The sequence below is a fragment of the Cornus florida genome, unplaced genomic scaffold (assembly GCF_030987335.1).
Source record: "Cornus florida cultivar Cherokee Brave unplaced genomic scaffold, ASM3098733v1 CherokeeBrave_3.0.0_Hap2_Chr11, whole genome shotgun sequence".
Classification (NCBI taxonomy): Eukaryota; Viridiplantae; Streptophyta; class Magnoliopsida; order Cornales; family Cornaceae; genus Cornus; species Cornus florida.
In genome coordinates, this window is record NW_026775581.1 from 102,988,137 (window position 1) to 103,000,944 (window position 12,808).

A 12,808-nucleotide genomic window follows, 5' to 3' on the forward strand; every position below is an offset into this window, starting at 1 on the left:
TTAAAAGAAACATAGATGATTTATGGGGGAAGAACCATCAAATCTGTCGATTGGGCACTAGAGGACTAACCATTTGTAAATAAATACTCATTTTGCAGAGCAGTATGCACTGTGTGCGCCAAAACATTACTACGTATTTGGTTATATTTACTGATTGCTGTAATAAAGAAATTTAGCGCATATGTGGTTGTATGGTTGAACAAGGATCATTATCCCATTAATTTTCGCGTGCTTTGTTAGAAACTTCAAAATCTCATCTCAATCAAATGTGTATTGAAAAAGTAACTAAAGGGCTAGTTTAGCGTACGAGATTTCTGTTATTGTAGGGTTATATAGCTGAGAAGTTTGGTTATTGCGATTACCGGAACTATTCACTAAGTAAATCTTAAAGACGTTTGGGCCATGGCTAAAGGCAGACAGAGCAACGGAGAGATTATGGTGGGTCCCACAGTTCAAGAAGCAATATGGTGCTGTTATTCCGGTGATGGCGGAGCCCGTATTTTCAGCCAAGGAGGAGTCCGATGGGGGCAGTTTGGTTTTAGATTTGTAATAATAATAATGATGAAGTATCATTGAAGAAATTATTTCTTTCAAGTATTTGTTGGGGAGGTAAATGCACTTTCCATGAGGTGCAAAAATTTGAGAGTTTTATGAAATATTATTTTAAAGAATGTCTCATATAATATATATATATATATATATATATTTCCTGAATAAATGTCTCACATATTAATTCTTTTTATTTTAACAAGAATTAATATATGAGACATTCATTCTTTTTAACAAGAATTAATATGTGAGACATTTATTCAGGGAATATATATATATATATATATATATATATATATATATATATATGTATATGACACATTCTTTAAAATAATATTTCAAGATTCCATGTATGCCTATATTAATTCTTGTAAAAGAAAATTGATATCTAGATTCAATGTATGGCTATATATAAAGGGTAGTGGATCTCCAAAACACATCGTTCATAAATCGTCTTCAAAATTGTCATTCTGGAACTCAGCATCATTCATCTACAACATATGAAAACACCAAAAAGAATACAGATTTAAACTAATGCTAAAAAAAAATCTTTGACAATAAAGCCTACAACATTTTCAGCAAAATTTAAAGAGCGTTGTATTTTCTCTGAACCCTTGTAAGAGTAGATGACAGACAACATCTGACTAATTTCTACACTTTACGAGCCAGGGTCCTCTGCTTTGTTGCATGCTGCACTACTTTTTCATCCACAGGGAGACCCTTTTGCCGCCTCACAGCGTTAATGAGTTTCCTCGCTGTATTAGGTAGAACACTAGAGCCGTCTCCGAATTCTTCAATCTCCTCTTCTGTTTTGGGTACAAAGAAAGGATCCTCAGGAAGTGTTTCCCAATGACTAAGAACAAGTAGAGCACTTGAAGCTCCAGAAGTCCATCTCCTCAGTTCATCGGCAAACCCAAAGCTTTCTGCAACTGGCACATAAGCATGCACAGTGAATAATGAAGACCCTTCCTGCATTTCTTCCTTCAAAACTCGGGCTCGCCTCCGAGCAAGCACAGCATACATAGGGCCTAAGTATTCAGTTGGGGTGTTCAACTCACAAAAATACATGGCTTCCACAAGTTGAGGTCTCTTCTGAAGTACAGCCGCCCTACAGGCATCCTTGACCACTGTCATAACCTGTCCAGTGAAGACCCCATATTGCTCTGGTTGTTGATGAGAAACTTCAGATTCAGCAAATTGCCGAACAGATGGAGAAATGTAAGCCTCAATAGCAAATGCCAAACCCCACATAGGTTCCTCACACAAAGGACCGGCCGCTGTAGCTAGTTGAAATCCTGACAAAACACTGTTCTCAAGTCCCTCTGCTTCTTGGTAAAGAGCTTGAGTTTCTAAAGACGATGCTGCAGCAGCTATATCACCGTTTCTTGACATATCCACAAACCCCAATCTCTCGGATACATGAGGAGATCCCCTGATAAGAACAGAAGAGTCAGTACTCTTTCCTTTGGATTCCGGAATGAGTAGGATGTTAGGACCAACCTGTCTAGGCCCCAATGCCCAGATCCTCTTAAGAAACTTTTGCCACAACAATTTAGATTTCTCAGGCCGATCCTTGTCAATATCTGCACTTCCAGTGGGACTATCACTCTCTGCAGCATCCATTATGCATTTCTTAAGTTTTTCAATCGGATTATCACCTTCAACTATGCTTGCTTTTTGGGTTTCCAGGCTTCTATAATTTGGTCCTTGTTTACCTCTCATAATATCTACAAGAAGATCAGAACTTTCATGTAACACCTTCGTTAACACAGTTGGAAGCTTCATGACCTGCACTCGAACAACACATCTTCCATTTGGTGTCATCTTCTCAATATAGTCAGAGCTCCCACCTAACAACTTCAGACACTCTAATGGATTGGATAAGTCACCCTCAATAGTCTCTTTATAGGAGACAAGAGGTGGAGAGACCTGCAACCTTACTTTTGCAAATCTCTCCTTCAAATCCTTTATGCACCTCTCAAGATGAACCTCCCCTGCAGCAGCAAGCACGTGCTCTCCTCTAGCAGAAACAGTGACCTCTACAAATGGATCTGCATGATTCAAAAGCTTCAGACCTTTCATGAGCACACCCATGTCAGCTGGATCGGAAGGCTCGATTGCAACTTTTAGAGTGGGTGAGACCTGGAACACCATACTCGAGAAAGGCCAACAGTTCTTTGTAGATGAAAGAGTTGCACTTTTCAATATACACTGGCCCAGGCCTCGAATGGCCACAACATTCCCAGCCCTTGCAGAGGCCACTGGTTTCAAGCCTTGACCCATCATTAGATATAAAGAATGCAATTCAGCTTCCTGTATGTGCTTTTGCATTAATTCCCCCTTTAATGGATCATATAAAGCTGAAAGCACAAAAACCCTCTGTCCAGAACAAAGAACACCGCTAAAAATCCTTGCAAATGCAAGGAAGCACTCATCCGACATACCTTCTCCGCCATCATCAGAAAAAGTGTTTACAACCTCCCCGTGCAGACCCCTTTTAGGTAGCATTTTCAGTGGAACAGCAAACATCTTAGACACAAAAGCAACACCTGGTGCTTCAGGGCAAGGATCACAAGCCTCAACAGATTTTCTCACAAGTTCCAGTTCAGCAAGCACATCGGAGCTAAACCCATTATCAATAACTTCTCTCTTAGGAAGTAAACGTGATATCCGAAAAGACTGGGCTGCAATAGGGTCTGGCATATGATTCACCACCATAGACAAGATTGTATTTGACAAAGGAAGCCAACGACTCATGACAGCTTGTAGCACAGCTTTTGGATCCTTATTCTGAAGTTCACGAGGAGGTATGGACAAATTAAATGACTTGATGACTTTCTGGAGTACCACTTTGTCCCCATCGGCTTCCAAAGCCGCCTGGTAAATTTGCCAGAGTGGCTCCAACACAAATTGCACAAACATAGGTCGAGCCTTACTTCCACTACTAAGTCCCTTCTTTCCCACAATCATCTTTGTCTTGGGAATGAAATATCGAGGACCCCATAAAGCCTTTTGCAAAGCAGTTGCACTCGCCCCAAGCTTTGAGGCATAAAATTCAGCAAATTCACTAATACTAAAACCCCACCCATCCAATGCACACACAAATGCAACATTCCCCTTTTGTGGTTGAAAAGCATCTTCTTCCACATCCTCTATAAATTCTTGATTCTCATCATCACCCAGCTCACCTGATGGTCCTGCAAGTATCGAGTCAACATCCGATAGGTACTTCTCCGATTTGTATGCACTCACAATCCCATTAACCTCGTGAACAATCCTTTGCAGACGAATATAAGCCTCCATCGGACTCAATTTCAATTCACAAATCAACCTATCAATCTTATTAAGTACCAAACACGGTGTAAGCTTTTCAATCCAAGCTTGACGCAAAACCGCATGCGTTTGAATGTGAACACCCTCGACAGCATCAACTAAAACCAAAGCCCCATCGCTCAACCGTGCAGCAGTGGAGACCTCACTACAAAAATCCATGTGGCCTGGAGAGTCTATAAGGTTTATAGAATGATCTTTGTATTGAAGAACAATAGAGGAGCTCTTCATTGTTATTGCCCTCCTCTGTTCTTCATCAAGGTAATCCATAAATCTAAGCCGACCCGCTTGCTTCGGGTGGAGCACTCCACCCCCATAGGCGGCGATAAGATGATCCGCAAGCGTAGTCTTGCCATGATCAACATGAGCAAGAATGCATATATTTCGGATTTTTTGGCAATCAAAATCGCCCATTGAACTTTATAATCGAAGTGTACAACAAACAGGACTGTATAATTAATCCAAATCTAAGAAGTAAAAAGAAAAAATTTGTACCACAATGAATGTAAATCAAAACCCTAGGCGGATAAGTGTATATAAGAGAAGGGGTTGTTATTGGTTCTAGGGTTTCAAAACAGGATTGTATAATTAATCCAAATTAAAAAAATGAATGAAAATCAAAACCCTAGAGAAGTGTGTATAAGAGAAGGGGTGGTTATTGGTTCTAGGGTTTCAAAACAGGATTGTATAATTAATCCAAATTTTAAAATTGAATAAAAAAACTCGCAACAAAATGAATGAAAATAAAACCCTAGACAGAGAAGTGTGTATAAGAGAAGAGGTTGTTATTGGTTCTAGGGTTTTAGTGAGTGGAAGGAAACGAATGTCGGCTGGGTTCTTTCCAGTGTAGGATTGGAGAAATCCTAGATATGACGATGTTACAACAATTGGAGGAGGACAGGAGGAAGGTTTTAGAGAAACCCTAGATGGAATTATAGAGAGAGAGTTTAGAAAGAGAGAGAATGTACCCTTCAGTCCGAGCCTCTCGTGTATGCCCTTGAGCTTTAGTTGGATTCTGCCGCCAACGACTATGCAGATTTCACATGAACAAACACAACCCAAGGGCTAGTTAAAAACAACGCTCAATCTATTGCTTTGTCAAATGTAATTTTTTAATTTTTTTTTTGGGAATTTGATTTCTCTTCTTCTTACTAATTTATTTTGAAAGTAAAAATATATTTTAATTTTTTTTCTTCATTATATATGCAATTTATTGCTTTGTCCAATCTCATTTTATTTTTATGATTCCAAGTTCCAACCAAATAATTAGAGAACAATCTTAATTTCAATAAAGAACGTAAATTTAAAGTTTTATCCCATATTTTCAACTGTGTTTTCTCTTCTCTTTTTCTTTTTGATTTATTAGTAATTTAGTCACAAAATGTGCAAAATATACTAGTGGGTTCTCTTATCCATTCTAAACTCTAAAGTAGAAGGTTTCAAGTTCATAGGTAGAGGTGCCACTAAACTAATTCTATTTTTTTATATATATAATTTAAATATTTTATTTTACTTTAATATAATCAACATTTTCTTTCAACTTTTTATTTTTATTTTTTTGCTTTAAATTTAATTATATTTTACTCGTTTGGAGAATTAAAATCTTCGTAGAATTTTGTTTATGCATAGGAGTAACTTGTGCAATTTTCAATTGGATTTTTCTAGCCAACTTAAACTCGAATTAAAAAATATGAATCTGCAATGAATTTGAGTTCGGTCGAAACTTTTATAACTTAAATTAGACTTTCATAGATTTTATTCATCAACTTGTTTAACAGCTTGTGTCCCAATCTTAATATTTTCAGGTTTTACAAAGTAATGCTGTCAGATAATCCGAATTTGAACTACAAATCACTTGTTTTAGATCTTTACAGAGTTCCATTTCATTTGAAAATTTGTGTTTAATGATTGAATTTATATATATATATATATATATATATATATATATATATATATATATATTCTCTTCGTCCCATACAAAAATTGGCTACTATTTTTTTTTTTTTAAGTTAAAGCAAATACGCACACACCCTATCTTCACCGCCACCGACTTCACCTTTGGAAAGGAAGGAGTGATACCACTGGGCCATTTAGTTATTTGGTTGTAGAACTATACTTGCCTATTCATTGGAGTGGGTGATTTCGAGTGGCTTTGATTTGATCCAATTACAAATACACACTAATTTTTGTTGAAAACGGGGGCATTAAAAACATAAATTTTGGATGAGATTTGAAATAGATTTCGTTAATAATTTTTTACGGATCTCTAGACAAGCGCGTTTCTCTCCATAAGGAGATGAATGTGGTATATTTACTTTCTGAAATCCAACGGATGAATGAGAAATTAGCTCCAAAGTGTGGTGTTTTGATAAGCCTAAATGGGTATGCAAAATGTGGGAAGTGTTTGTCCCACATAGAAAAAATGTTGAAACAAATTGAAATTTAAATAAGCTGAGTTTATGATTTGGGCTTGGGCTTGGGTTTGGGCCTAATTGTAAAGTCCACATTATTCTTTTTTGGAATTTTGGATTGGGCCTAATTTTGGGCTGGGCTTATTTAAATGGGTTTCACAAATGAATGGGTTTTTTGGGTGGTTGGCCTTTTGAATTAAAAAAACTACTTTTTAGTTTTTCTAAAAGGTTACACCTTTTAAATTAAAAAACCATATTTTAGTTTTTCTAAAGGGTTACACATTTTAAATTAAAAAACCACTTTTTAGTTTTTTTTTTCAAAGGGTTACACCTTTTTTCGAACCATCATAACCCATGGTTGCACCTACTTGAAAAGACACCATGTGAACCATTGCAACCTATTGGAATGGATGTGTCTATTGGTGAACAGACACCATGTGAACCATTGCAACCTATTGGAATAGATGTGTCTAGTGGTGAATAGACACCATGTGAACCATTGCAACCTATTGCAATGGTTGTGTCCAATAATGAAGAGATACACCCAATCCGAAAAGGTATATCTGTTTCTATAAATACCCCCCTTTTGATCATTTGCAATTCATTCATTTTCATTTTCTTCTATCTCCCTCTCTAGACTGGAAACCAACCCAAGTGGGTTCAAACCATAGGTTAAGTGGTTCGAGCCACTTCGACCATAATCCAATTTCATCGAGCCATATTAAGATTGGTCCGAACCATTTGGTTCGGATTACACCCAATTCAGCATTTATATAGTATATAGATGCATTTTTGAGTCAGAGAGAGTATTACACGGAGGAGGTTCGCCGTATCCACGAGTTTGTAGTGCTGCTACTGGTGGATGTAGACCGTTGTATCCTGGGAGATATATGTCACTGAGTCCGTTAGCACCATAGCGGGGCGAATCTGTCTTAAGGACATAGTATCCAATACTAGCCTCGGTCCAGGTTCATTCATTACATATTATTATTATTTTATTGTTTTATTTTGCATATTTAATTAAATATAGAGTTGCATATTTAATTAATAATTTATTAGCATATTGTTAATTATCTCATGACATATTAGTATAAGGGTTGTTATATCTTAAAAGTCACATTAAGCATATATTTTTCCAACAATCTTAAGACAGATTCCTTCATTGCGTAGATTTTATTATATGTTTCTATTTAAGATATAAACAAGTAGATATTATACTAATAGTTGAGATATGATAAAATAATGTTATATACATTATTATATGATAATATGTTAAATATTAATGCATTCAATATTATGTGAAATTGAAGCATGTTATATAAGTAGATTATTGAATTATTCAATATTGGTTGAATTATTTAATTTTGTAATATGATATTATGAAGTATATGACATTACCTTAAACATGTACCAACTAGAGGTGGAAAAAAATACTTCGTTACTTTTATCATTGGTTGCACAAGAAACCGTTATGTGTATTTGCCACGAAGCAAAGATGAAACCTTAGAAATGTGACATCATATGAATTATGGAAAGGTTGAAAACACCTTTCTATAAATTCTTAAAAGTATGGGGGTGTCTATTTAAGGTTGCAGATCCTACTCCTATGAAAGGTTAGAGTGGACCTAAAATGTGACAACCTTGTAGGTGAGTGTGTCGTGGAAGGGTGCAAGAGGCACTAACAGGCTACCACACTAGGCGAGCTACAAGTGCACAGTCCCTACACATAAAACCTTTGATAGGTAATGCTCATAACAGTATTACATATCATTTCCTTGTTCATAAATCATACAATGAAAATAAAGATGAGTTTAGAGGTAGTAAAAAGGTTAGAACGTCTAAATCTTTTATTCCTGATTTTCTAGCATGTTTATTGGAGAATAAGCCACAAAGCTTTAAGGAAGCAAATTCTTCTCTCGATTATTATTATTTCTTATATTAATTATGTGATATAATTAATAATGTGATATAATGTGAAACTATATTGTTTACTTTCATTTGATACTATAATATTGAACTATGTAGTTGAATTACTTAATGTGTATTGTAATTCAAATTTACAACATAATTTATTTAATATGTGATATTATTGAATTTTGTATGAATGGACTAGTCCAACTATGTCAACTCTTCTGATAGTCAAAGGAAAAGGATCTATACTAGTATTTAAGACACGTATAGCTGTAAATGGGCTGAATCAGAGAAAATTTTCCAATAACTCGAAAGAATTTAATGGAAAATGTTATGGATACACTAAGCAAGTACACCTAGACAAGCTAAATCTAGCTAGTTAGCTCTAATATACAATTTAGCTAAAAGCTAAAATGTTATTGAGTTGCAAACTAGTTAGCTTAGGTATAAGCTAAAATGATTAATGAGGTGCACAGAACCTAAGAGGAAGATGAAAAACTGTCAGTTGGTTCTAGCTCTTAACTTGATAGTAAAAAATATGAGGGTGATGAGTAGCCATTTTAGCCATAAGTTATTTGAGCTATACATCATATCTGCTCATGTAGGAGGGAATAATACTACTTGTAAAGTAGTAGTTTTTGAAGAATATTCTTAAAAAAAAACTTACTCTACTACTAAAATAGACCACTTAGATAAGTGTGTACTAAAGCTATGAGCTACTAGAATTGCTAGCTAAACAAACTTAACTTCAAGCTAGCGGTAATAACTGAAAAGTGGGTGCTCATCATAACTTAATAGTGAGATATGAGAAGAGTGTGTAATAATACTTGAGAAGTGAGTGCTCACTCTATGGTGATTGTATCCAAAACTTAAATAATAAGATGATTATTTGCTTAAATGATTGAGTTATGTAATGTGTGACACATGAAAGGTTATGACATGTTAATATGACTAACTTAACATGAATAACTCAATTCATAAATACAAGAGATGTAGAAGCAAATATTAATTAAAGCCCATATCTCTAGCATTAATTCAGAGTAACGTTAGTGACATATTATAAAAACAAGCTAGAGATAAAGTAAATACATATGCAATAGAGACTATTAGACATGCTTGTTGAAAAACGAATATAGAACTTTGGAAAGGTAAATGAGGTGAAATATTTAATATATGGTATTTCAAGAGTCAGAAAACCATAAGAAATATATCATATATAAAATTTCAGGATTATTCCAAAGTTGTGGAGGGATATTGTCCACAGATAAAATTTGTTATGAGTTACCTCACCAAATAAGAAATACTTATAAATGTAGGGTTCTTAATCTTAAGAAATTTTGGATAGAACCAAAAATCATTTATAGTATTATAACAATAGTGCATGTTGTTTCATATAAGGAAAATATTATGGAACAACTAGAAAAGTTCTTTTTCCAACGGACGAGCTGAGTTATTTGTTCTAGTTGAAGAGTAAAGTGTGCAAACTTATAAGTCCTTGAGTGGATTAAAGCTAGTACCAAGACAATGACATAAATGTGATGTATAAGTCATTGTATGTCTTAAAAAAAAAATTAATGATATACTAATTAGTATATTTGATATGAAATATTTAACATCTAATAACATAGTATATTCTCAATAGAGTGAGATTGAGATAATACTAGTTATGATAACAAAAGCCTAGCTAACTTTTGTAGATGTAAATCTCAAATATAAATACTAGCCGAAGTATATCATTGGTTGAGATTGCAAGGCATCTTAATAACTGTGTTTAATTGCACATTTTCAATCCAGGATCGGATCACTAAAAAACAATAAATTGGGTAGTTGAGATACACCATAAATCCAATATTGCATAAATCAAGGTATCTAACTAAATTGGAGGTGTAACAGTGATGCAATCTAGATATGAGATATTAAAGACTTCAAATCCAATAGTGGATATGTCTTTTATATTAAAGGTGTAGTTCTATGTTCTTAATATAACTCAAAGTTAGAAACTTTGAATAAATCAAATAGGGAAGTCAATAGATTTCGCCTAGAGGACAATTCAAAGTAAGTCTACACCTGTGCCACTAAAGAAAATGATATTGCTAACAATAAGCAATTTTAGGGCACAAAGTATACAGTTGCTCTCACTTGGAGAAATCTCTGCAGAGTGTAATATTTCTAAACGCAACCTTGTGGCCACATATAAAATTGAAGGTTGTACTAGAGAGCAATTGTACAGTTCATCGAGGGGAATGGGGTTTAAAGCCGAAAGCTAACGAGTCACCTTAATGGAAACCCAACCTAGTTAACTGGAGATCCCAAGATCTAGGTTCAAAGGGACAACAGAAATTCTGAGTGACTCACCAGAAGCACTAGGAAGATATAAATCTTCTACCCATTTCTACGATGAGACAGTGCTACCTACAGCGATGATCAGGATAAGCTACGCTTTTAATGACTCTGATACCTTGAAAATTCAAGTGGGGTTTGGTAGGATACTCTTAATAAGAAGTCACTTATATGAGTGTGAAGTGGGGCCGCTTCTATAAGAACTATAAAGGCTAAGTTTTCTAGAGCACTCATTGAATACCAGGACTTGTTCAAGGCCAAAATGAACATAACAATGAGAACCAACTTTGTGAGGAAAGCTACTGTGTGTTTGTTATTGTCTCGGTTTACACAAACGGCTGAACAGTTCAAGACATCGCGTTCACTGGTTAGCCAGTAAATCCGATAGCAATACACTAGGGAAGGTTCAAAGCCAAAAGCCACCTATACTGATGCAGTAACTTTTCGACTATATTCTCTCTAGTGTCTGCATGATCATCTTTTGCATTTTACGCAAATTTCCATTCATGTGGGGGATTGTTGGAAACGGGGGCATTAAAAATATAAACTTTGGATGAGATTTGAAATAGATTTCGTTAATAATTTTTTACGGATCTCTAGACAAGCGCGTTTCTCTCCGTAAGGAGATGAATGTGGTATATTTACTTTCTGAAATCCGTTTCCGGATGAATGAGAAATTAGCTCCAAAGTGTGGTGTTTTGATAAGCCTAAATGGGTATGCAAAATATGGGAAGTGTTTATCCCACATGAAAAAAATGTTGAAACAAATTGAAATTTAAATAAGCTGAGTTTATGATTTGGGCTTGGGCTTGGGTTTGGGCCTAATTGTAAAGTCCAGATTATTCTTTTTTGGAATTTTGGATTGGGCCTAATTTTGGGCTGGGCTTATTTAAATGGGTTTCACAAATGAGTGGGTTTTTTGGGTGGTTGGCTTTTTGAATTAAAAAAACTACTTTTTAGTTTTTCTAAAAGGTTACACCTTTTAAATTAAAAAACCATATTTTAGTTTTTCTAAAGGGTTACACATTTTAAATTAAAAAACCACTTTTTAGTTTTTTTTTTCTTTTTCAAAGGGTTACACCTTTTTTCGAACCATCATAACCCATGGTTGCACCCACTCGAAAAGACACCATGTGAACCATTGCAACCTATTGGAATGGATGTGTCTATTGGTGAACAGATATCATGTGAACCATTGCAACCTATTGGAATAGATGTGTCTAGTGGTGAACAGACACCATGTGAACCATTGCAACCTATTGCAATGGTTGTGTCTAATAATAAAGAGATACACCCAATCCGAAAAGGTATATCTGTTTCTATAAATACCCCCCTTTTGATCATTTGCAATTCATTCATTTTCATTTTCTTCTATCTCCCTCTTTAGACCTGAAACCAACCCAAGTGGGTTCAAACCATAGGTTAAGTGGTTCGAGCCACTTCGACCCTAATCCAATTTCATCGAGCCATATTAAGATTGGTCCGAACCATTTGGTTCGGATTATACCCAATTCAGCATTTATATAGTATATAGATGCATTTTTGAGTCAGAGAGAGTATTACACGGAGGAGGTTCGCCGTATCCACGAGTTTGTAGTGCTGCTACTGGTGGATGTAGACCGTTGTATCCTGGGAGATAGACTTCACTGAGTCCGTTAGCACCATAGCTGTGCGAATCTGTCTTAAGGACATAGTATCCAATACTAGCCTCGGTCCAGGTTCATTCCTTGCATATTATTATTATTTTATTGCTTTATTTTGCATATTTAATTAAATATAGAGTTGCATATTTAATTAATGATTTATTAGCATATTGTTAATTATCTCATGACATATTAGTATAAGGGTTGTTATATCTTAAAAGTCATATTAAGCATATATTTTTCCAACAATTTTAAAAGAGTAATGATAGTTACACCGAAGTCATGCACCGATTTGTTGGGTAGAATGATGTGGCAGTCCAGTTGGCAGAGAATATGATTTAACGTGATTTTTTACTAATATAATTATTCACTTTTACTGTTTACCATCTCATTTCTAATTTCAAAAACCTCTCCGCCGTCCCCAATTTCTCAAACGAAGATCGCGTTTTTTTTTTTTTTCGATGCGATCTGCAACAGCTCCAAATGTTTTGATAATCTACAACAAGTTTTTGAGAATTTACAGGATACCTCTGGTAAATTATATATATATATATATATATATATATATATATATATATCAATCTAGCTATATATGTATATGTTGCTGCAAATTTTTTTTTTAAG

General features: G+C 35.0%; 1 protein-coding gene across 1 annotated transcript; it reads right to left on the minus strand.

Moving 5' to 3' along the window:
- Positions 1–977: 977 nt before the first annotated feature.
- On the minus strand, positions 978–5,076 carry LOC132283253 (uncharacterized). The gene has a single exon (XM_059785178.1). The coding sequence runs from the start codon at positions 4,291–4,293 to the stop codon at positions 1,201–1,203; it is 3,093 nt and encodes a 1,030-aa protein (XP_059641161.1). The 5' UTR covers positions 4,294–5,076; the 3' UTR covers positions 978–1,200.
- Between the last annotated feature and the right edge of the window lie 7,732 nt (positions 5,077–12,808).

Coding starts and splice junctions, on each gene's coding strand:
- LOC132283253 (XM_059785178.1), bottom strand. CDS start 4,293: ATGGGCGATTTTGATTGCCAAAAAATCCGAAATATATGCATTCTTGCT.